Raw genomic sequence first — 26,769 nt, forward strand, 5'->3', positions numbered from 1 at the left:
TAGGGCACACACTAATGCCTAAATGATTATAATAATCTGGGCGTGAGTCAACTGAAAAACTGTGTTAGAGGTTTAAATTATTTTAGGCTTGTAATTTTATTAAAAACATTAATGGGGCCAAATAATAATAATATATAGGCGAAAGTAAAAGCAGTGTGCCGCTTGTCTGATAATAAAGAGCAGATTCACTGTCTACAGTGCAGTGTGTGTCTTTAGACATGCAGGCATGAAATGTGAGGAATGAAAATCATGACCAGCATTCTCGAAATGGCCATACTGTAGTAACACGACGTGCCGTGCATTGCACCTAACAACTGTGCAGTCAGATTGTTGACTGTCTGCGCAGCGGATAGCAGCGTTTTTTCCCCAAGGTTGTGCTTTTGGTTACTTACGGTAAGATGGACCCGCAGTGTCCACTAAAGGATCAGGTGATCAACTAACTACGAAGCGAAGGCTGACTGGGGAAAATGCAAAATGACATATAGCAAATGTCGGAGCATAATTCATTCACATTTTCGGCTCATATTCGGACTTAAATCGCACCGCTGGAGCTCCAATGTGACGATGGCTCGCTAGGGCTTGTGGCGTAACGGCGATTTTTTTTTTGATATTTTAATTTATGAAAAATCACATTCACAGACAAATATTGGTTTCAACATGGGGCTGTGCTACAGTTTGCGTCCCCGGCTCTTCGGGGACCTGAGCGGCTCTATCTCCAACGCTACCTCGGACTCGGACCAGCCTCCGGACGCCGCCGTGCCGACCCGCGCCGGGGGAGCTCGCCAGGAGGACACCGGGGGATGCGGGGAGACTTCGTCGCTACGCGGCGGCGGCCCGGTGCGCACCGGGGACCCAGCCAGGCTCTCGGCCGGGGAGCACCGCTGTGGAGACACCGGTACCGACGGTGTGCTCATACAAAACGGAGGTGGTGGTGGTGGCGGAGGAGGGGGAGGCAGCGGTAAGGGGACAGGGAAGGACCGCGGCCGACGCTTACAGCTGTTGCAAAAGACTAACACCCAAAAGCAGAAAAACTGGGACAAATTGCTGGTGGAGGAGAAGGAGGCCGAGAAGGAGGCGAAGAAAGTCAGTAAGAATATTGACAGGGCGCTGAAGGAGCTCAAACGGGAGTATAAACAGACGCATCGGCTGCTGCTGCTCGGTAGGTTGTGTCCCTCTATGTTGTTGTTGGACTAGGGAGCCGTTTTATTAATAGAAATCCAAAAGGTACTGGCCTTTTCACAAATTATGTCACTACTCTGGCGAGGCCTATTGCCACATCTGTTGGCTTGGCAGTGAAGACTACCCCCTAAGGCTGTCAATGACAAATGATGAAGATGGACGTTTAGCTGAGCCGGATGTCCTGTTACTCTTAGGCTACATTTGGGGTTATGAGGAATTTTGAAAAGTCAATTAAGCATAATGTACCCTATCATAAAGACCAGGCTTACAGACACAACTTAGCTTGTGGCTATTGGGCCATGTTTACTCTCATAGTAGGCCTATAGGAAAGTAAAGTATAGTGTAGACTATAGACCTACAGGTACCTTTTGATTAAGTGTGGCACATTTACAGTAATTCTTTTCAACACATACAATGTAGTATAGTAGAGTATATAGTAGTAGTGGCCTGTAGCATAGTACAGTGTTGTATAGTGTTATTGAGAGTATAACTAAGCTGGCTTTAGTATACAAATATGTAAAGAAACCACTTATAGCTTTTGTCTTTAAGGCCAAGTTTTCTCTAAAAACTAACATAGTGTAGTACAAAGTAAGAGTGTGTCTGTGCAGGAACTTTTGATCAAGTTTTTCAAACAAATCAATATTGTAGTAGAAAATAGGTTAGTGTAGTGGCCTGTAGGATAGACTAGTAACTTGTACAGTTTAGTATGCTTTAGTGCACAAAAATATTTAGACTCCGACTCCTGGGCAAGGGTTGATCTGGAAACCAACATAGTATAGCCTAATATGGTAGCCTATAGTGTAGAATAGTACAGCATTGTAGATATTAAGTGAATTATAGTGGCATTTTGTGTGTTGTGACATCTCCCAGGGACAACTAGCACTTTGACTAACTGTTGAACATTTACAATAAGGGTTTTCAATCAATAATGCATAGTGGTAGTGTACTGTAGTATTCTGGCCTGTAGTATAGTATAGCAGAATGTTGTATAGTGTAATATAGAGCATAGTTTAGTAGTTTTTACCTTTGATGTACTCAGAGAGACCATTTAGCTTTGGCTACAGGGCCTGAATATAACGTAGTATAGTATAGAATAGTACAGTACAGTGGCCTGTGGCGTAGTGTGACATATGTCTAGGTACAACAGAGGGATAATAGGCTTTTGAAGAACTGTGGCACATTTAAAGTTAGGTTTCTTAGTGGTTCAGTATGAGTAATTTGATTATAGTGTCCCGTAGTATAGTATAGTAGGATGCTGTGTAGTGTAATATAGAGTACACAAAAACGTATAGTGAACACTTTTTCTTCTTTTGACTATTGGGTCATGTTTGCTCTGAAAACTAGTAAAAGCACACGGTATGAGTGGCCAGTGGTGTGACCTCTGTACGGGACTACAGATGAAGTAAGCATTTGACTAACTGTTAAACATTTATATTAAGTTTTTTAAATAAATAAATGTATAGTATAGTATTGCTTAATTTATCTTAACTTATGTTTTAGTAGCGATAGTGATAGAGTACTGTATATTGTAGTATAGTGGCCAGTGGTGTGGTGCGACAAGTCTGATCTGTTCAGGGACATCAGATGAAACTAACTAACTGTTGCACACATAGTAGTAAGGTTTTTCAACAAATACATGTAAAGTATAGTAGATTGGAGTGTAGTATAGTGGCCTGTAGTACAGTAGAGTATTGTACAACATAGTGTAACATAGATTATAGTCTAGTAGACTAGTGTGGGTGTCCTGATTACAGCTTGATATTTGCAAAGAATAGCTGGCTTTAGTATTTTCATATGGAGGTTTTTGTCAGCTGCTTTCTGGTCATATTGCCATAAATAATCAATTTTAAGGCATCAGTTAGGTTTTTGGCAACTTGTAATGTCAGTTGGACATTATTTTTGGCATTTTATAGAGAGAGACTGATTTATAATTAGATACAGTCTTAACTGATTTGATTCATTCAAAATAAGTGTCTTGGCCCTTATCGGTTTAATTGTGTCCATATAAATAACAGGGCGTGTTATTTTTATCACACATGCAGTAACCGTCTCTATATTTTACACGTAGGCTGCCACAGTACAAGTTCAAAAAGGTCATTGCTTAACTTTCAATAGAGAAACTCTTGGTTAGGAACAGGAGCTTAAGTGTCATCACAGCTACCTCGATGATGAAAACAATGTTTAAATGTAGACACGTTTAATAAATAAATAATAACAGAACTCATCCACTTTCAGTTTTGACAGTTGCACTTTAATACCATATTGCATATATTTGCTTTCCTTTAAACAGTGTTATGCTTTGTTACTCTATATAATAAATGGCTACCAGTTCAATTTCCTGAGTAAACAGCTTGCACTAATTACACACAGGAAGAAATGGCTCATCCTAATGAAGTCACACAGGGAAGTGTCATGCACTCTTCCATGAGCTACTGTTGAAAGATATACAGAGTGTGTGTTACTGTGTCATTATGGTTTGGGCGGCTTTCTTTACCACAACAGAATCACAATTATTTTCAGAGCTGTCTGTCCTGATACACCCCGGAGGCTCTGCACGAGCCGCAGGCCACTTCTGATGTTTCTTAAGAGGCCTTCGGGACTTTATACCTTCCAGGTCTCACAGTAGGACTCTTGTTGCATGCCAGAGGACTGAGGTGGTTTGTGTTCCTCTGAAAGTGGACACCTTTCAAATAGTGTTACATTTCAAGGCAATGTATGCTAGCTAATCTGGGTCACTTTATCTGTTTGTATTTGCTGCAGGTATTTAGTTGAATGATAGCCATAAGGAAGTATTGTTTATCCTAAACGGTCTGCCATGTTAGGCTTGTGCTAGAGTTGGAATCCATCAGTTTTAGTCATATTTATAGTTACTGTTGTAGTTAATATATTTTGTAATGTCTGATCATATGAAATCATATTTTTGGTATCTTACAGTATACGACACAAGTGGACAATTGATCATTTTATAGATAGTTCATTTATCAAATTCTGGATAGGTTTTATAACATGTCCATATACAAATCATAACATAATTGATAATAAATGTCTCATATTGTTAAATTTTAAGGTTTTGTTTTCAAATAATGGAGGGTTTAGGTTCAGAAATGGCAAACCTTTTTCTTTTCTTTGGAAATAAACCACAAATACCTCTAAAAGTATAGGTATATACTGAATGTGAAAACTAATTTTCAGTTTAAAAGCACAAATATCACCTGCTCTGATTCAAACTGGTACAGTAAACCTGCCAAAATGAAGCTTTATAAATCAAATGTCTCAAAGTAAAGTGGCCTGATTGGAAGCCTGATTGAACTTTTTGAAAACTGTAGAAGATTTTGTTTTAGCTTTCTTTAGTTAGACATGGTATGGCAATACAACCATCCATCCATCCATCGTCAACCGCTTATCCTGCGTACAGGGTCGTGGGGGGCTGGAGCCTATCCCAGCTGGCATCGGGCGAAAGGCTGGGTTCACCCTGGACAGGTCGCCAGTCCATCGCAGGGCCACATGGCAATACAACATTTTAAATAAATATTACAGCTGAAATGACCAGATGATTAAACGATGTGTCAATCTGTAGGAGATGAATTAGCCATTAAGTATTTTGTACATATAACTGATGGCATAACAGAAAAACATGTTAGGGTACATCTCCAAAACGTTTCTGAACCTGTACCAGTGTCTGGCCAGGCTCCTATAAGTCTTTAAGACGGCCTCTCCAAATTAAACAGATTGATGTAGTCCTTCAGCCATCTATTAATTGCAAAGCAAGATGGTTTCTGTTAACCAAAATAAGGTTGTGATGTTGCCACTGGAGTTCAGCCTTCAAATACAACTTTGTGACATGTGAAGTGAAGTGATACATGATATATTTTGTGTTCAAATTGTTACAGTCATGGAAGGTATAAAAAGACTTCTACTTAATATAACGCTGTTATTCCAAAACTGCCTGTAGAAATGCTTTAACAACTTATTATTCAACACATTTCACCAGAGGACAATTCTGAAATCTTTTAATAGTTACTTTAGACTTTACACTTAAGTATATAAATACAGGAATACTGCGACAGGAGCTGGAAGGCAAGTTCCAATTATTTCTTGGAATGGAAGTTCCTTTATTGTTTATGGTCTCTTGGATCAGATTCTGTACAGGCCATGTGATAATATCTGTTACAGCTTTCCTAGATGTCCTTAACTGGCCATTTCATATCTCAGTCTTATCACCCTTCATGAGCCTGGACAACAGTCTGCTAGCAATATAGCACACTTGAGAGAAATGATCACTCAAATGAAGTAGGCAGGGCAATGACTAGCTTGTTGGAAGTCACTAATTGTCGTGTTTTGTCTGTTTTTTTTCCCTCTTTGTTTTGTTTTTTGTGCCATTGTCCTGTACGTGAAGCCATATTTTGGAAAAGCTTACTCATCCACAGAAGCACGCAGTGGAAAGTATAGTCTTGTTGGCCCTCCCCTTTTGAAACATGTAGAGTCAGGTGAACTTTGCTTCTGCCTAAATGAGTTTTATCATTGACCATTGCTGAACTTTGCTACTAACTGCACAGAGTTCCCAGTTAATGTAATGACCAACAGGACGTGCTGGAGTATGAATTATTGTCATATTTATGATACTGATAGTGGATACTTGTATCAGCTGAATCAAAGTGAACCTACCACAGCAGACATAGACATTGGACTATGTTTGTGCTCCAGGTTTTGCTTACTGTATAATTTACACTTTATCAAGAGCATTTGTCCCTAAAGAGAGTACTATAAAGTTCTTTCCAGCCTCAGAAAATTCCAGGAGGCTAATTTTAGCTGGATATCATTTGGATTTGTGCCCCGTTTCTACAGTACGTGCTTGAATTGCAGCCGGGACTAGTAAATAAGTGTAGAAGATTTAGATATAGAAAAGAACTTTTAAGTGGTAAGAGTTATTGTACCCAACCAGAAAGCCTGTGTATTTGATTATATATTAATGTATTTATTTAAGTGCAATAATTTTGCAAAGCCTCTGTTATATTTCCAAAATGAAACTGTGCATTGTTGAGAGATGGTCATTGATTAGCAGCTGTTTTTAAGGGCCTTAAACTGCCAGAGTTTGGGAATCAAACCCCAAACAATGGCAGTGTGGCTGCCATTTTGCAGTACAGGTCCACTATCAGTCTGAAAATAGTAAAAACATCTTTGTCAGACTTTAAACAGAAATGACTTAGAGTAGAGTATTTTTAGATTGTTGCAGTGCTATGTTTACTTAAGCAAAGAGTTTGAACACTTCTTCCAACACTGCACATGCACGTAAACCGACAGAGACATTAATTATGACAGATAACTACTAACTACTATTACTCTCATAACGATACTTTAATGCTCCCCTCCATACATGTTTTAAAGAGATATACAAATAAAATATCTTAAATAATAATCGGATATGGTTTTATCACAGAGAAGAGGTTTCCATTTCAAAGGTTTAACTGCTGGACATGTCTCCTAGTTCACTGAAAAGTCACTTCTCAGTGTATGTGCACTAGATACTTCAAGTTTTTCCATACCCCACTTGTGTAAGTTGCATGTTGTACCAGGATTGGGTTCTAAATTTGTACTGTCACAAAATCATTCTAAACAGTACACATGATAAACATCTTTATAGAAACCCCCAATATCAAAAAGGTTGATAATTTATGCAACCAAACCTGATTCTGTATCATTCATAGGGTAGTTACAGCATGTATGCGGTGCTGTCTCTAACCACTAGAGAGTGATGTGGGCCAGTCACTTGGTTTTGACCTTGCTTTCTGAGGTGGGCAGACAGTATTTTTTCTATTCCTTTTGGTCGGGGGTGGGTGTGAGGGGGTGGTGATATTTTCACACCACTATAGGTGAAGTGAGGGTTCCAGTTGTGATTTGCCTGCACAAATTTGTTTCACACATGTCCCTCCATGAAACAAGTATTTGCACTGTATTTGCATAATGGAGACAATAACAGCACACTCATTGTATGTGTTATACAAATAATAGTTCATGACATGGCTCGTAGTTTTGGGGGGTTCTGTGAGAATTTGTTATATAAGAATACAGTACATGTGTAATTTTTTCTGACCTGAATGCAGTAGTGTAGTATTGTATGTTAGCCTAGCATTACCTCAATGTGAAGGCCGGCCTACCAACTTTAACTAGTTGCTTTTGAATGGAAAAGACTTCCTTCTCTGTCTCAGAGAGAGACATTAATAAGGAAATAAGTCTGCTACAGTTACCTACAAAGAACACAATTGTAGCCTAAATGTAAAGTGCAGCGTCGGTGAATGAAAAGTCAACCCTTTACAAACCCACACCCAATTTTGGTCTAGTGAAGAGGAAGTCACAACAGCAAACTAGACGTCAATGTCAGACAATAATCACAACAACAGTGACAGTTTTTCTCTTTCCTCCTTATAGGCAAACGCATGAAATTCACTGCCGGATTGTAGCTATTGTGATGTATGGCCTTTTTATTTATTTTTAATTTTTTTAGATATTTGGAAATATGTCTGTGACTATACAGTAGGTGTTATGAAATGTTATTCCCCAAGTGAGGTCTAGACAAATAATCCTTAATTTAGCGTTCATTTATTTCATAGTCTGGCAGGTAAACATTTATGAAAAAAGGTTGGCATGAGATGTGTTGAAAGCAATTATTTTTCTTACTGGCAAAATTGGGACATATGTGAGACAAGTATATTAATGATTGATAGTGTTATCATGTGGAGTTTTTTGTAAACCTTATCAATGGTCTTTCTTTTTGTTGCCTTAGGTATAACTATATTATTTTTGTAATACCCATTTTTGTGACAGGCTTAATGATGACTTAATGGTGACCTAAAGAAACTGAATGTCTTTCTGATTTCCTGGTGTCACTACAATTTGAAGATGATGTACTCTGTAAAGCTCATGACTTTGCTATGATTTTTTGTATGATTTGTTAATCAAAGCAAAGGGAAATGATCTTTTCATGCTCTGGCTAGTGCATGCAGTTGGACAGCCAGTTTTGCAGGGCTCTACGTCTCAAGGGTAAAAATTCATTATTTTGGGTACTACGGGTTTGTATGAGGCCTAATCTATAGCAATGGTTCCCAACTCTTCTGGACAGGGACCCTCCCCCACCCCCTTAAACAAATCTGTGTCTACTTGCCACCACTTGTCACTGTTTGTGCATGTCTACAAGTTATGACAATCAATCAGCAGACCAATATGCGATTCTTCCTTCTCAGGTTCTTAATTCTGAAGATTTTTTAGAGGCTTGAAGAGGTCAAATCCTGAATTCACAAGAAAAAAGAAGAAAGCGTGAAAAGTTCAACTAGTAATAATATGTTTTTTCTTCTTCCTGATTTTGTTAATTATATTGTGACATCTTAAATTTATCTCATTACCCTTTAGGACGGGTCCTGACCCCCAGGTTGGGTATCACCGGTCTATAAGATAGTTTAATGCTTGATTAATGAGCCTACAATAGACACACATTTAGTTAGTCGTTACTGCAGTCAAGGAAGAAGTACTCATATCCTTTACTCAAGTAAAAGACGCAATACAACAATGTACAAATACTCCATTACATGTAAAAGTCACTTTAATTTTTTTTAAGGAAAAAGTACAAATGTAAAGTATCAAATGTAAAAGTACTCATGCAACAGAGTGAACCCTGTCAGTTATATTATTATATATTATATTTAATAAATTACAGTGGCACAGTGTCTCTTTACGTTATACTGACATTACAAGTACAATTTTGAGGTACTTTTACTGTACTAGCGTATTTCAAGTTTATACTTCGACAGCAATTGTTACTTTGTGGGTTTTACAAACAAAACAAGTAATCATATAAAATACATATATAATGTGATGCAGTACTTTAGATAAACAACCAACAGTATATAAAGTAGTTCAAATGACCTCCACCTCTATCAGATATAACATTAACATGCTGCTTAGGTGTTAATGTATCAGTAATAATAATCCCATAATATGATATATAATGATAATAATGAGTGCTTTTACTTTAGTAAAATCTTAAATCTTGAGAATTTTTACTGAGTGGTATTACTACTTTTACTCAGTGGCGGAGGAAACATTCAGATCCTTTACTTAAGTAAAAGTAGAAATACTCCATTATAGGTAGTGCATTGAAAATAAGTAAAAGTACGTATTATTAGCAAAATGTCCTTAAAGTATCAAAAGTAAAGGTACTCAAAATTGAGAAAAGTGAGTTTTATACTCTTATATTAGATTAGTATTACTGATATATTAATGTGTAAACAGCATATAACTGTTGTAGCTGTTCGAGGTGGAGCTAACTATTTTATATACTGTTAGGTTGTTTAAACCCATCACATGTTTTGTATGTAAAATTGTAATTTGAAAAGTAACAAGTTACTGTAAGAAAAATGAAGTGGAGTAAAAAGTAATTTTACAAGATGAAGTAGTTGAATTTGCTTTAAAAATACTACTGACATGGCAACACAACAATTGTAATCAAATAATTTAATATGTATAATAATACAGTACAAACCTCTGAAGGGGGCCATTTTGCACAATGAGTACTTTCACTTTTGATACTTTAAGTTCATTGAGTTGCTTATACCTCTGTATTTTTACTTAAGACAACGCACAGTCAGAGTAGTTTCATTTTAACTGTGGTAATGCTACTTTTACTAAAGTAAAGGGTCTGAGTACTTCCTACACCACGTACTACTAGTCCTCTTGCACTGTACAACTACCATGATGGCACCCAGACCTGAAATGTATGAACAACAGAGATAGGAAAAGCCCAACGCACACACAGAGACAGTGTAAATGGGTTGCCAGTTTGGGTCAGGCACTGGAAGCTAAGAAGAAGAAGAGACCCAGCCCCTCTGTAAACCAGCAGAGAGGCGTCCGGGTTTCCACCCCTTTGCCGATTAGTTTGATAGCAGGATAGCGAAGGACTGAATTGGGAATGGCTCCTCTCCCTTAGCCACACAAGTTATAAAATGATATATCAGTGCGGGTTGTTAATGTTACAGTTTAACGCAGGTTTGTTTTTTACCTCCACGGTCCACGGTTACTTCCTGGTGCCACAGAGAGAGGCAGTGCTGAGTTAAAGAGACAGAAATACTGATAGAAATTCAGATAGAAAAAAATACTGAAGAGAAGAGAGTGGTTGGAGACGCGATAGGAACAGTTGACTGGATTCCCAGAAATTGAAAACCCTCTCTCTCTCTTCTTATTTATATGTATTTTTGATATTTCTTCGTTGAAGCGAGTCGTTATTCTTCGTTGGCTTGTGAACTAACAAACGGTTTGGATGACGGTTGGCTGCGGCTAAAAGCGGAATTGTAACGGGGAACATATTCCTCCCTCCGACGGAGAAGCCTCGCAGAGATTTTTCCTTTTTTACTTTACATTAGACTCATTCCTGTGTCATTTTACACCACAATATCATCCCGGGTGTTATTTTATATTTTTTACGATTCCACAAGGAAGGGTTAGGGCGACGGAAGATGGGTTGTTTGGGCAACAGCAAGACTGAAGATCAACGCATCGACGAAAAGGCACAACGAGAGGCTAATAAAAAGATAGAAAAACAGTTGCAAAAGGAAAGACAAGCGTATAAAGCCACACACAGGCTCTTATTACTGGGTAAGGCTGATTTATATGTGATGGCTATCTGAAATGTAAGCTAACCGTAATCCCTTTCGTTTACCGAACACGTAGCCCCATTTGACAGCGCTTGCAATAATATGTCATGGGGGTGGATATTGATGGAAGCGAAGCTCCAGAGCCTACAATTAGCTGGCTTCATTTCCAAAACATTTATGGGTTTAACGGCAACCTGGCTGTATCTATTCGTGATCATTTGGTGATATTTTTATGTCTATTTTTCGAAGGTGCGGGAGAGTCCGGAAAAAGCACCATTGTGAAGCAGATGAGGATTCTACACGTCAACGGCTTCAACGCGGAGTGAGTGCTATTCAATACGTTTATTAAATAGCTACATTAACGGCTCAGATATTACATTAATGCTTATTCTTATAGCTTATCTCCTAATGAATAACACTGTCGACGCCAGGATATAGCCTGTGAATGGATTCTCCCCAGGCACTGCAGCGCCTGTTGGGCCCAGTATCCCATGCAAAGCAGCTAATATCTTTTCTCCCCCTCTCTCTTTTTTCCTCCTTCGTGTACATGTACAGTTATCATACATATGTGAGGATCTCAGTGTCACACAGATGCCAAATAATTCACTGTTTCCTGTTTCATGTGAGAGGGTGAAAGGTTGTGATCGACACAGGCCTATTGATGATTTGTTTTGCTGCAAGGCCTTGCATGGCATTGATCTTACCAGTGGTCTATTTTAAACAGGCCTAGTACATCAGAGTCCTGTAACTGTATGAAAATACATACATATACATAAATGCATATACATTTAAAGTATTTATCCAGGGGAGGCTGGATTTTATAGGATAGGAGGCATAACTTAGCATTTTCAAGATTATCAAAAGAGAAATATTTTGGCTCCAGCCCATCGTATGCCTTTACTTTTGCATTTTACTCAGCCACATCCTGCATTTCACTCTTGCCTGCGCTCCACTGGTACATACACCCAGCCCCAATACCTGTACTTTATAATTGTATACATTGCCACTGTATACAGTCTTAACCTGGCAGTAACCCCTATCTTACTCATAACCACCTTGATGATAAAGTTTTTGTTGTCCACTGTGGTTAATGTGTGTTTTTCGTAACCAGTGTCTCAAACATCTATTCTGTCCCCATGCAGAGAAAAGAAACAGAAAATCCAAGATATTCGGAAAAACGTGAAGGATGCCATAGTGGTAAGTTTCATGTGTATCACTTCCCAAATGCGCTCAATGTCTCTGTTGTTACACTGAATCCCACTGCAATCCCATTTTACTGATTATTATACAGGCTTACGGATTTTTCCCCCCTGTATTCATCCTAGTTAATGCTTGTTTTTTTTTTTCCACACAACTTCTGCTTTGCAGACTATAGTGTCTGCGATGAGCACTTTAATACCCCCTGTCCCGCTAGCCAACCCAGAGGACCAATTCAGAATCGAATACATCAAAAGCATAGCACCTCTCTCTGACTTTGACTATTCACAGGTAAGACCTTCATAAAGTTTCTGTGTGTGTGCAGATGTGAAAGTACATACTTGTTTTTTTGTCTTTCTTAACGTGCATTTGTGTTTGCGTTGGTGTTAGATGGTATGTGATGAGAGCATTTACTGTTTTTATGAGCCTAATGTAGATCTTGATATAGCTCAGGCATGTCTGATGTAATTTTGCTACAACAGACCTAATGTTGCCTTTCTTCTTTAATTGACTCCTTTTTATGATGTTGTGGGGTCCTTTTTAAGAAACCAAAACTAAGGGCATTGTTTTTAGCTAATAAGCTATGAATGGAAATGTCAGCTAACTTGAATGAAATCAACAGTTAGTTTCTTCAACTAACTGTTGATTTCATTCAAGTTAGCAGTGCTTGTTAAAGGTTTGATCAGCCTTCGTAGCTGGACCCGATGTGCTGTATGTAGATTTGAATGCAAGGTGGAGCACATGGGATTCCTTTCAGTGTGTGATCAGCCATTCGATAGAGTGAGGTCATGTGTTGGAAATGTAGATAATGTTTTACATAATTTTGAAAGTGTTCCTTGGTTGACATTGGCTTTGCAGCAACACAAAACAAGAATGACAAATATCTATCAGTACAGTACAGAGCTGTAGATAGACTCTTGAAGGTTTTAAAACACTTTGGGCTTTTATAGGAACCAAAAATGAAAATATTAACATGCTATTATTTATGAGTGCATGATTAGTCTCCTTGTGGTGTATTGATCAGTACTTTTGCTGTTGATTATGTTGGAGAGTGGTCCCTTTCTTCTTATCATGTTGTACCTGAGGTACTAAACATTTAAGTTTAACTTGCTGTTTATTTTAATATAAAAAGATTGTTTTTAGACCTGAGTCTGTTTGTTGATTAATTGATTAGTCAGTTAACAGAAAAATATTGAGAAACTATTTTGATATTGATCAAACGTTGAAGTTATTTTTCAAGCAAAAATGCCAAGTTCTTCTCAAGGGTGCGGATGTGCTGCATATATCTGTTTTATATAATTGTAAACTGAATGTCTTTGAGTTTTGGACTGTTTGTTGGACAAAGCAAGACATTTGAAGATGGCAGCCTTAAGACAATTTCCACTATTTTAAAAATCTATTAATGGATAATGAAAGTAATTATCAGTTGTAGCTCCTACTTCTTTTATCTTTGGTTCTTCAGCTTCATATATGAAGTTTGCAGTAGGTCACTATATAGAAAAGGATGAAGAGGAATCAATTTCACATGTGTGTTTTATCTCTTAACCACAATTTGGCATATGACTTTTCCAACAAGGCCCCTTAATCTAGCTAACATTTAGGCCCTGTGGACAGGGTACACACTGGGTTTTTTTGGTTCTTGCAGTTGCTCTCAGGTCTTATCCATCCCATCACTTCACTCGGTCCTTAAAGTGGAGTTGTTTTTGCATTGCCACCTTACACCTTTCGCATGTTTCCCAGCTTCCCTCTCGGCAACTTTAATCAATGCTACGTCACAGGAATATCCCATAAAAAGATTTCCTGACAGTGAGAGTGTTAACAGGGCAGCAGTAGTCTGTGCTGCTGTGATGTTGTGCTTTGTGAGGGCCGGGGCCATGGGGAGAGCCGGCGTTGAGTTCCCAGGCCCGACCAGGCCAAAGGGAACAACATGGCTCTGTTTGGAGTGTCTGTGCTTGTCATCAGTCTCAGGCTTCACTTGTGCCGTCAGTGTCACCACTACATTGTCACTCAGTGCCACCAGGCGTGATATCCAATACGGCAGTGCAGGAACGTGGCCAATCGGTAACCTGTGGCTTTCACCTGTTGGCGCCGTTGTGAAATGTGGAAGTATGTTTTACCTGGAAACCTTTGGAGAGGTGATGTCATGGTGGACCAAGTTCATTCATTTCGAACTCTAATTTTTAAGCGAAATCTTGTCTTGATAAATGTTATGTTCAGTTTTGCTAGTTGTTTTGTGATAATGTATTGCGATGGATGTGAAGAAGAAGGAGACAATAATCTTTGACTTCCTACATTTCACTGAATAACTTGCTGTATATGTAAAGATGGACAAGGTGATAGTATTAACTTTGGTTGTACAATTATGAAAGTTTTTACTAGGGCTGCAACTAAAGATTATTCTTATCATCAGCTAAACTGCCAGTTGTTTTCTAAATTTAGCTGTTCTATCTGTAACAACAGAAAATTGTGAAAAATCCCACAGCCCAAGGTGAGCTCTTTAGAATGGCTCTTTGTTTCTGACTAACAATCCCAAACTCAAAAGTATTTAGTTTAAAATATGAATTGCAGTGAAATGACATTTGACAGATGACAAATGATTTATTAATCAATTATTCGACTAATCATTTTGGCTCTTAATTTTCACAGTACAATCATCATGCTCAAAAAGTCATTATGTACCTTACTGAGACGATATAACACACCATTAAATGCAAAAAATGCGTTACTGCATAGTGGTGACCGTTGGAGATGAATCATTAAGCTTGCTTTTGGCTGCCACATTTTTTGAAACTGTTTATAAAGGGCCTCTGTAACCTACATGTATTTTGTATCGGGAATATTACTGGCTAAAATCTTAGAAAAACCTTTCTGTTGTATATTTCCCATCTCTGCTGCCTAAACATTGCATTATTGAACTTATTTCACAATAAATGTGCTTTACGTAGCTTAATCGCTGTGTCCTGTCCTGTCCTGGAAATATAGTGTTTTTTTTAATCAAATTATGTTACAGTATTGGATGTCGTAATTTGACGTCTAAATTTGAGAGCCTGAGAGCGAACAATGTTGTGGTGTGCTGTGTCTGGTTAGTCAAATAGGAAGCTGGAGAAGTTGGTGTCTCTTCTAAGTGATTAAAGGGACTTCCTGTGTGGCATGTTGACGTGAAATCACAACATTTACTGTGGTGTTTTATAAAACGTTCTGCTGTGAAACTCCCATGAAATGTCTTCATGTACAGTCACATGATCTACATGTTTAGCTGGTTATGGTACAGATAGATCATGTATATGCCTCTAAACAAAAAAAGACTGAAAGTGTGAGCTTTTCACAGAGTATATATGTGGTGGATGTTTTTTTTGCATGCACCATCATGACTGGGAACCTTTTGTAAGACAATTTCCTCTTGTTGTGTAAATGTAAATCACCAGGCTTAGCTTTGCTGGCCTGTACTCTTATTATCAAAGCATCCTTTTTTGTAAAACATTTCTTATAGTAGCATGGGATAACAGTAGGCCCGTGAGGGGGGAAAAAAAGGAAAGCACCGATACAAACGGTCGTCTATGCAAATGGAAACAAATGCCACTGCGGTAGCTATGCTAGCCACCCGACAGTGTCCGTCGACTGAAGTGGAGCAAATTCAAATGAGCCCCGGGCCCTGTTTTTGCACCATGTAGCTTTCTCTCCCTCACACATGGTAAAGCCTACAGTACATGTAATCCTGTCCATTTGATGCTAAAACAAGTAGGTCACTGAAACTATTGAGTAGTATTTGAGACCCGTTTGTGCTATTTATATACACTCACAACAAAAAGACATGTATTAGGTCCACAAAAGTTTGTTCTTGGGTTTTGGCCTCTTCAAGATATGAATTACGGTCTATTGTGGAAGGTGAGCTTCAAGTTATGTCCAGCCCCACCCATTCCTGAACTCATCTGTTTTATGTTTTGGTGCAGAATTACTGTACCAATGAATGGTTTAAATCTTACACGGGGGCTAAACTTGTACACATCAGCAACTGTCAGTGTAACTTTATGTAATGTTGTCAATTTACAGGCCGACAAATAATTAGGACTTAATATTAAGGAACGTGACCTGCTTTGTGCTGCTTTTGTTCTTCACTACAGCCGTGAAGGGTAACACCTTTTATAGCATCCCTTGTTGTTAGCTTCTTGGTGATTTGTTTTTCCTGTAATTGATTACTTGAGGATCCGTGATGTGGGGCAAAGGGTGGGACGGAGGGCTGCTCTGTTTTTGGAACCATGTTATGAAAGATGAACAGTCTCGAACAGTCGCCCCCTCTCTCCTTTGCTTTTGCGCTCTCTTTTTCTAAATTTGTCTGTACTCTTTAACTGAGGTAACCCATGAAAGTCAGGTCTCTCTCTGTGCTGGGTGACTGTTATCTAACACAGATATTCTATTCAAATCCAATAAATGTGGTGATGATTGTTGACTGCAGAGCTGGCTGGTTTGTCTGGCTGGCTATGTATGGAGGGATCTGAGGTTTGTAGATGTTGCTGTGTTTTTTTGTTGTTTTTTTTTTTTTTATAAGGCCAAATGTCTCTTTAAAACTATACCCAAAGGAATTCTAGTGTCCCCTTGTGATGGAAGATGCAAGCCATTTGCTCCACAACTTTGTTTTGCTAAGTTGAATCATATTTAGGCCATTTTGTTCTCAGTGTTAGCCTGACCTATATGATTCAAGTGAAATATTACTTCACACGCCCAACTTGATTAACATTGAAGCTAAGGCTGAGCTGAGAACTGGTCCTAACAGTGCCACCAGAGATCCGGCATCTCGTGGTTGGTGATGGAGGGGTAGTGGAAGTGGACTGGGAAGAGCACAGGAAAGAGTTAAAAAAGCTTGTGTTAAAGCAAATTCCCTCCTGGTCTCTTTCTGTGTTATCAGTTCCTCTGTAGGGCACTGCAGCACACACTGCATTTATTCAAAGGCCCAGTGTCACACGCCTCTGTGGAAAAGAGCCCTGAGGACCACACTCTGCTTCCCCACTCTGCCCCTTCCACCCTCTACCCCTCGTCCTCCCTCCATCCAGCCCCAACGCTTGCAAGCTTTGTCGGGCCCTTCTTTGGGTTTTTTAAGCCCTCGATGTCTGCTGGTGTTAAAATGTGGCGAGACCTGCAGAACTAATAACAGAAGAATGTAATCAGTGCTGTTGAGTCTTATTGATATTAGTTGAGGTGGGTGTTAAAGTTTGACTGTAACAGAAGTGGAAGCAAACACAGGCAAGAAAGCAAATATGGCCCCATTTTCTTTGCTAACCAAGAGTTTGTTGAGCAGATAAATTCTGCGTTACAGGGAAAAACTGAACCATGGTTTTAAAATGAAAAATAATGCGTTAATGTTTCATACTTTGGTATAATGTCTTGATATGCAGACCGCACTGAAACACAGATAATATGATCGCATCTGTGTTTAGATTAATTCATCTGTAACAAAACAAAAAAATGTTAATGTCTCCTTTTTCTGAGACTTCTGCGGACTGGATTTCCTCCACGATCACCGGATCTGCCGAGAGGAGATCTCCTGGAGCATGTGATCATTTATCAGGCTCCTTCTCCCGCTCTCTGGTTCGGGGCTACTTTCACCCTCTCCCCAGTCAGAGCACAGAGCCAGTGCTGAGTGCAGAGAGTCATGTGGTAGTTCCAGGCTAGAGGAGGAGCCCACCAGAAAGACATGTGCACAGGAGGCGACGAGGGATATTAGCCCAATCATCTTTGTTTAGGGCATACAGAGAGTCCTGGGAAATGTCTCAAAGTCATTGATAAGATGAGTTCCCCTTATAATGCACCCACTGAGACTATGTATAGTCATTTACAGCGTCATTCCTCTGGATGCTGCTGGTTATATATATATTTTAGGAGATGCGATTTGTTATTTTTTATTTATTTTTGCAGTGTTATCTGAATTTGATCACAGTTAAGTTAAGCATCCAAGTTTACCACTTTTGATTCTTCAGCTTACAGTTTAGAGAAGAGAGCTTGTGACCAGAAAGTCATGAGTTTCAATTCAGGAACTGCTGGATAAACCTGTATCGAGGAACTGAAGGAGAACTCAACACCTCTCTCTGCTACTGCTTAGAAAGGTGTAAAGTAACTAATTGCAAGTACTTGTGTTAGCTTTTTCTTGTACTTTTATAAGAAGATATTACAGATTTTTGATGCAGTGCTGCATGCGAGTACTTTTTACAGAGTGGCCTACAATTATGCTGTTATGTCATAATGAGAAGAATATTACATTATGTTTGATGTGACCATCTTTTCCTTAGAAAGGCAACATATGAGAAGGTGTTAAAATAGTGAAAAGAAATGGTGGCATTAAATACGTAGCTGGAGTTGGGATGTGTTTAGCCAAGCTTAGCATAAAGACAGGAAGCAGTGGGAAACAGCTAGCATAGCTCTGTCCAAAGTGAGAAAATACACCTGCCAGCACCTCTACAGCTCACTAATTCACACGTTGAATCTTGTTTGTTTAACACATGCACAACAGAACAGGAATGTAAAAATTACAATTTGTGGTTTTGGCAGGGAGCTACATGCAGGAACTATTTCACCAGCATGTTTGTGTAGCATCTCCGGCTGTAGCACAGGTTGCTAGATGGGGTTGAATATCCTATAACAGGCTCGATGGTACAGTACACACTACCAAACCTGGCAACTTCACTTTGACAAAAAGAATCTGGGAAACTGCCCCTGGTCACCATCCCTGGCTGTTGTTCACCAGGAAATAGTTACAGTCGTATGTTTTCACTTTAGACAGAACCAAACTAGCTGTTCCTGTAAGTGTGGTGCGTGTAGATAAGACACTGTATATACGACCAATTCATACTCTTTGCATAAATGTATATACAAAATGGGCTATAAAATTTTCCATTCAGTTTGTTTGTTTATTTATCGATCCAGTTGTCACGAAAGCACTAGGGCTGCACCTAACAATTATTTTTTAGATTAGTCGATTAATCTAACAACTAATTTATTGATTATGCTAAAGATAATTGTTTTATTACTTGATCAATATAATGAATAATTCAGTATTTTCTTTATTCAGAGACACATAAAGCACATTAGAATAATGATAATAGTAATTAATTTCCACGTCACTGCTGTTATGATGTTAATAATAATAACAGACAATATTTGTCAGATGCCTGATCAGAAACATACTTCATCTTAAGTTCAAAAGGATTGCAGCAATTAACCCTTTCCATGAACTGTAGAATCAGCAATAAGTACTTAAAACTTAAAATGGTTAAGACATGGATTTATTTAATCACTGGAGTAATATGCAGTAAGACAATCACTGGCAAATGTAGTTTTACATGAGTAGAAATGAAAATAGAAAGAAAATAAGTGAAACGATTTACAGACAGATGCAAAAATAGATTGTAGTGTTAGTTTAAGCCATTTTCTTACTCATACGTTGAATTAAACGGAAAATATAAAATGGTCAAACGTTATATGACGCATGGTGTAACATTACGTTACCATGACATTACAGAAATTACTTTTTACACTGGGGCGATGAAGAAACACTACTACTAACAGAAACACGTTCCTCGTTTTGTCAATCATATTATAACATGCTTGTGTGGAGACAAAAAGTAAACCGGATTTGCGGCGCTGTCTTGCTGCTGTCTTGACAGAGCGCTGCAGGAGGCTTCTTCAAGAGTTCATGTCGCTTGAAGTGTTCGTGCATAGCTGTTGTGCTGCTGTGAGGAGCCATTTCCAATTTGCACATCTTACAGAGCCCCGCGTCGTGGGGTCGCTGTCTAAAATACTCCCAGACTTTAGGTGACTTTAGACTTTTGGTGACTTCAGACTTACAGCGACGTTTTTTAGCTGCCGCTTGTTCTCTGGGGTAATCCCTGCTTAGATGGATGCAGCACTTCATTGCTACACGCTAATGCACATTATCAGGGTGTCCGCAGGGTCTTCAAAAGTGTTAAAAGGTAATAAATCAATTTTGCAAAAATTAAGGGCATTAAAAAATATTAAAAAGTTTTAATCGCCATTTAACAAGGTATTAAATTTTGTAGATAGGATTTTCACAGTGACAAAATGTTTTGCTCAAATAATGTGCTAAAAGTGTGGGTGAATGTATTTATTATTATTATTATTATTATTATTATTATTATTATTATTATTATTATATGATATTGCACAACCAAAATGAATAGATAGGCAGGGCGCAGCGACGTGTGATTCTGCTGTGTAATGTTAGGTGCAGGGATCTACAGTGCGAGCATTTCACTGTCATAAGCCCTTAAAAATAGATCTGTGCGAACCGACCGTAATCTTTCACCATGTCGGACCCCCCAATGCCAATCGTTCAAAACCTAGTTGGACTGAGCTCTGTGGCTGCTCGAACAACCCCGTTACTCAAAAACAACATCAAGATGCACTGCCAGCAGCTGATTCTTTAAGACAGAATACAACAGGGAAAATATAAGCAGCGTTTGGGTTTGGCTAACGTTAGCTGGCTATTTAGCTTAATTGGTACCTTTTTATTGAAACACGTTACACTTTTCATAAGGCCAATGTGCTTGTGAATGTCACTTTTTGGGAACAGACTAATCACAGCCTGAATGGAGTGGGACATTAAAAAAAAAGTTTGATGTGTTACAGCAAACTTTCCAAATGCTGAACTCATTCCACATAAATAGTTATGATTATTGACAAGTTTGTAGCCTACTTAAAATTGAAGGGACTAACTACCATGTAGAGCATTTTTCTTGCACAAAGTTAATGAATAAAAACAAGCCCAAAATGAAACTGATGTAACTGGAATTAATATTATAATAGTGATAAGCTATATATGTCGGCTACTATTATATGAAGTATATTAACATCATATAAAAAATATCTATCACCAGTATACTATTACATTAACAATATACTTTTAATATAATGTTATTATATAATACTAATACACTAATTTATAGTAGCTCCTCCTTCAGGTTGTGGATGAATCATCTGCAATGGACAGATTTAGCCAGAGTCAGGATGCCAGGGTGCCAGTATGTGCTCCTTCTCGCCTCCTCCCTCCTGAGAACAACATGTTTACCATCAACATCTGTTTTACTAGAGTAATTGTTAAAAAAAATTTACTTCAGACTTAACCGGTTACAGATCAAAGTGGCGCAGCAGTCTTAAAATATGATGAAAAGGTATTGAATTTTACTTCAGGATTCCTGTATATACCCTGATTATGCAAATCAACGTATTTTTGTAATCAATTATGTCGATACGTTGCCCCTGCCGTAGGCAGCACTTTAAGTCACATTTTCCAAGTACATGTTTAGAATTTCCGAATGTTTCTAAATGAAGTAAACTTTATTCAGTGACCATTTTAACACTCTGGACAATATCCTGTTATACTTTAAAGAATTGTTCCCTCCAAAGTTAAATGTGGACTACACATATAAGCATGACGACTTAAATGAGCTCACAAAGGAGACTGTTCGTGAAGTATCTTTAGATGGATCAATATGAATGGTTTCAAAGCCCCTGGCCTTCCCTTCATCACATTGTACTCCCAAGTTTGTTACGTCTTTTTGTTGGCGTTATTGTCTTTTGTCTGTTTTTCTAATGTGTTTTTTTCTTTTCCTCAGGAGTTCTTTGATCACGCAAAGAAGCTGTGGGACGACGAAGGAGTGAAGGCATGCTTTGAGAGGTCCAATGAGTACCAGCTCATCGACTGTGCACAATAGTGAGTTCAAACATTTAAAGGCATTTTGTGGTATGATGTTTGAGCTTTGGATACGTGCAGGTTTACAAAAGATTGTCACAACTACACACATTATGTAATCAGTCATTTGTGCATCTGTAATACAGTGAGAACAAGACAAATGAGCTATTTTGCTCTTTACAGGCTGTAAACGATTGTCACAACTTTGGCCGTCCTCTTTGTGTCATGCTCGAAATGAAAGCTCTGCGCTGTGTGCTGGTGTCATGTCATATATGAATATGGCTGAGATGTGTTTACTCTGGGTGTGGCAAGGCAAGCAGCAGTTGTATCCTGTCCTTTGGAAAATGATATATATATCTCTTCATGTCAGTGTGTGTGACATTTCACCATGGCAATATGCAAAGCCTTGTCTGGCCTGTAGTAAAATGCCCAACTGTTGAATTCATGGTATTCTATTAGTGTAATATTTGTCTGTACACATGTAAAGATGTAATAAAGCTGTAGTTAAAGTAAAAGTCATAACCTACCTCTGGAGTTGATAGACAAAAGTTCAGGCTGGACAAAAGCTATGTGGGTCATGATTTTAGCTGCAATCTGTGTAGAGCTTTTCCTAATACAATTGTATTCCAGATACTGTAGTTAGGAAATACTGATAACTCCAGTGTGGCAAGGTGCAGAAACCTATGCCTCTTTGCCTGGTGCCCCAGATTATTTGGAAGGCTCCTATAGTACCTCAGGCCATCATAGGGTGCTGGTTTTACACACTGAAGGGGCCCCACTGTTGCTTGTAAAAGGAAGTTTGGTTATGCAAAGTGACTCATTGATTACAGTGTTCTCCTTCTGCTTACTCTCTGACTCACCTCTGGATTCACATGTAAATATGAGGACATGTACATGATACAGACTCAGAAGCGCAGCACGCTGTACGTTGTCCCCTCCCGTCCCAAAGGTTGGCTTGCTTTATCTCTCAGGGTCCGGTCAAAGGCACACTTTATCAGTGACTGGGGACATTGTCTTGTTGTCAACGATCTGTAAGCCTGTGTTACATGGGTGTAGTGTTGAGATGTTTTAAAGATGGTATAGTACGTAGACAAATGTTCTCTGTGCTCTTTTTCTGAATATCTTCCGTTACTTGAACATAAATTTGACTTCAGGTCAAGTCTTCCCTGGTTACCCTTCCTGACAGCAGCTTCCATAGAAAGGAGAGAGATAGTCAGGTGATGGTTGGAGAGTCACATGAATCTGTAAGGTGGAGCTGTTACAGTCCAAGGCCTGTGTTAGTCTTTGCTGCTCTAAGTCAGTCTGTCTGTGTGCAGTACAACTGCACAATATGTAAAAAAGCATCAGCAAGTGTTTATTTTAGTCCATATTCCAGGATCATGACGATAACATATAATATTGTGGTATCATAAACATTTAAAATATCCTTTCTGAATGTCCTTTACAACTATGTAAATACAGTGGTCTTCTGAATGTCGAAATCAGAAAGAATATTCTATATTGTGATAACTGAGACCACTGAGGGTTGCAACTAGCTGAAGCACTCAAAATACAGCTGCCCTGTGACATGAGCAAACATTAACACAGTAAAATGAAGACAGGGAAAAGCAGATAGTATTTAAATTGAGTGGTGCTGGTTTATATGTGACTTCTCTGGTGTTTGAGTGCGTGTATTGGTTTTGAACTTGATTGCTTTACTTCCTGTCTTTACTTTTCTTTGCTGGAAGATACATCTACTCTTCCAAATCCAAAGTACTGCCAAATGACTGATGCTTAATTGTTTATTTTAAGTCCCAGTTGACCTCCCTGTTTCAAAAGTCCTCCTCTTCAATATTTTTTTGTCCCTTTTGATTGCTTCTCTTGCTGTCCTAGCACCGCCTTTTGGACTGTTAAGTTGCTCCCCCTGATTGTTTAACAACTAGTGAACAATTGTATGTTTGGCCAATAAATCATCATCAAGCTAACAAATTTATATTACTAGTGTGTAAAGGAGATAAAAAATGATAATAAGTCACAGCTCCATGGGGTTTAGTGTAGAATCCGACTGATGAGGGTTTTTAGGGGCCGATGCCGATATCGATTTATGAGCCGATATTTATATTTTCAGAATGATTTGGATAGTAGACCCCTTTCCTGTGTAAACTACACTTAGAAATGGCCACTGTTGAAAGCTGTTCTGTATGTGGGCTATAAAATCTTTTCCTAAATGGATTATGTTAATAAAATACATTGCAGTCTCAACAACTTAACATGTAAACAATTGCACATCAATAAATATTTGCTGCTGGAAGGTGCAAGTTTTTCAGCCATCTGTAAACAGAGAGAGTGAGAGGGAATAGGCATGTGTATTTCACTTTACACATAATCTGCTGTAATTTCAATGTAACATATTCACATCTAGTTTATCCCTTTACCAGCACTCTGTAATTCTAACCAAAGCTATGAGTAACCATTTCTCAACCACCATCTGTTTAAATCATGCCATCTACGATAACGTTACTACAGTGACCTGCTGTTGAATACATCTAATACTACATGACTTGTCTACAACAAGGACCTGCAACTTTGTCTGTCAGGAAGCCAGTTTGATTCTTGTTCAGCTCACGTATATTTACGTGTCTGCTCTGGTTAAATCATTTCCCGACACAACGACTAAAACTACAAACAAACGGCTCGCAGATAAATTTAGATTACGTCAGAAACTATAGTTTAATGGCTCATTAACAACATTTGCGCTCCACCACTGATAAACACAGCATTAGCTTTGTGGTTAATTTAGCAACGGGCAGCGTTACCTGCTGTAACGTTACGTGATTTTAGAGAATATTTAGAAGTGATGAACTAGGGACAAATGAGGACACTTCGCTAGAACTGACACACTGTTTCAGAAATAAATTTACAATCACTTTTGTCAGCAGCGTAGCCTCCAGCTCTCAACTACCATAACATTAAACATACTGCGGTGAGCCGGGAGGATTAGCAAGTCATGAATGTTTTGAGGAGAGGAGAAGTGATTGGGGCTGTTTTATTATTATTTAATTTATGTCATGTAATTAATGTGACAAATGATCAACTCACCGCTAACACAGTCATTCTGTATGTTGTTTCTACTTGCTGTGCTCTTGTGTACTCCGGTCAGCCTCTTGTTTTCTTCTGTGGTTTTTGTGGTGAGGCAGTGTTGTTAATGGGGGAGCTGCAGCGCGCCCTCTGGTGGGCAAACTATGCAACACTCATGACATGAGTGAAGCATCTGACTCTTTCTTTTTTAGTAGTCATAAATCTGCTGTTATAAACGGCTGATACCGATTAAATGCAATTAGCTCATATCGGCCGATAAATCGGTCGCGGTCTAGTTTAGTTTACAAAAGTAAGAGTTTTTCTTACTTGAATGGCTGTTCAGTTAAATGATAGCTGTTGTGTCTAGTTGCTCATGTGCTTTTCCTTGTCATTTCAATTCATTTAGAAATATCACTGTTGCGTAGAAACATCACAATATGCCTCTATTGTCAGAGTGTTTGATGTCTAGAATTTGTCAGTCTGCGTGGCCTCTCACTTACTTCCTCTCTCAGTTTTAACCTCTGAATGAACTATGTGGATGGAGGGCATTCATAGATACTCTGTCCTACATGGCAGCAGACCTGTCTGTGTATAAGGGCCCCCCCATACACACTGTGTATACACACACACACACACACACACACACACACACACACACACACACACACACGCCTATTGTTATTATGACCATTAATCTATACTAACTGTTCTTAGTGAGTATCCTGGAAGTAGTGAAACACTGGTAGACAGCTTCAGTGGCCAACTAGGTTGAAAGGAAAAGAGCAGAGGTCATAACTTTAGACTTTAGCTGTATTTAAACAAATGTGTTGTTTTGGCTATTCGTCTAACTTGTCTAACAAGACATGTTTGTCTACAAGGGTCTGTCTCATAGCTTGTCCCCTATTCTCAGTGCTAGCTGCTTTTGACCTAGCACTGACTCTTGTAATCTTGTAGGCAGTCCAGGAAGCTTTCATTTCAATTCTTTAACTTTTGTTTTTAACACTTGCTCGCTCTCTTTTTTTGTATGGAACCTGCACAGACTTGTGTTTGTGTTGTTGACTATGTCTTGGATCACAAATGTGATAAGAGTGCTTTTAGTCACTGTGAAAGTAAATTAAAGAGGAAGTTGGCCTACCTGTGGCTGTTTTGTGGGAGGAACAGATTGGCAGGCAGCAACCTTGTATGCTTACAGCAAAACACAATAGAAATATTGTCCACCAAACAAGATCACAGCGGAAGGAAATTTGGTTAGATATGTGGTATTTACATTTTGGGAAGGCCTATTGTATACCTCCACCATTTCATCTGTGTTGTCTGTCCTTCACAGACCTTGCTCCACTGGCAGATATGTTTTTTTCAGCCTAATGCCGGACGGCTCATTTGACAAAGGCACAGGAAATAAGTGGGGGCTGATGGCGAGCGTTTGTTATGCCAAAGAGCATGTCCATATCGATGCTTTTGGAATCCTGTCACCCATTGATCCTGCCCTCTGCATTGCACATTTATACGTTTTAAGAGCACAGATATGTGTCTGCCAGTTGATTGATTATGAGCTATTTTCAGCAGCGGCGGGCTGGTTCCATTACAATGCCTTGGATGTGTCAACGGCAAAATCAAACACTTTTTCACATGCAAATCTGAACTTCCAGGCCTCTCTGCTTTTTGTGTTTGTGTGCGGTGAGTGTTTCTTGCAGTCCCCCACCAAATGTGACACAACTCATATACTAAGGGTATTTCTTACTGTTGTGGATTATTGTTATTGTTGGAGTGCGAAGGAATGAGCTTTAGGGATACAGCTGGGCTTTATGTGTGATGAGGCAGGAATTTGCTTTAGATGCTGTAAACTTTTTTTATAATTCATATTTTTTGTGATTATAAATTATGTACCTATAAAACGTATGGAGTGGCCAACAAACGTAGCTTCCCTTTAATCAGATTGAGTCAAAAGACCACTGCCTATTTAAGAGACACCATGCTTTTTGTCTAAGGTTCAAT

The 26,769-nt window shown here is 38.8% G+C and overlaps 1 protein-coding gene across 3 annotated transcripts in view; it reads left to right on the top strand.

Moving 5' to 3' along the window:
• The first annotated feature begins 363 nt into the window (after window positions 1–363).
• The window catches only part of LOC119901803 (guanine nucleotide-binding protein G(olf) subunit alpha), a 47,070-nt gene continuing 20,664 nt past the window's right edge, over window positions 364–26,769 (top strand). The window contains exons 1-5 of one of the 3 annotated variants that reach the window (XM_038717487.1): window positions 364–1,159; window positions 11,070–11,142; window positions 11,963–12,017; window positions 12,189–12,308; window positions 21,641–21,738. In XM_038717487.1, the coding sequence (XP_038573415.1) occupies window positions 658–1,159; window positions 11,070–11,142; window positions 11,963–12,017; window positions 12,189–12,308; window positions 21,641–21,738 (848 nt within the window). In that variant the 5' untranslated portion in view covers window positions 364–657. Of the gene's footprint in view, window positions 1,160–10,080; window positions 10,822–11,069; window positions 11,143–11,962; window positions 12,018–12,188; window positions 12,309–21,640; window positions 21,739–26,769 lie in introns of those variants that run through there. The other 2 variants (XM_038717488.1, XM_038717489.1) reach the window with 2 other exon arrangements.

The sequence above is a fragment of the Micropterus salmoides genome, unplaced genomic scaffold (genome assembly GCF_014851395.1).
Source record: "Micropterus salmoides isolate LMB-PRFRI ecotype aquatic unplaced genomic scaffold, ASM1485139v1 Ms_hic_scaffold_14, whole genome shotgun sequence".
NCBI classification, from domain to species: domain Eukaryota; kingdom Metazoa; phylum Chordata; class Actinopteri; order Centrarchiformes; family Centrarchidae; genus Micropterus; species Micropterus salmoides.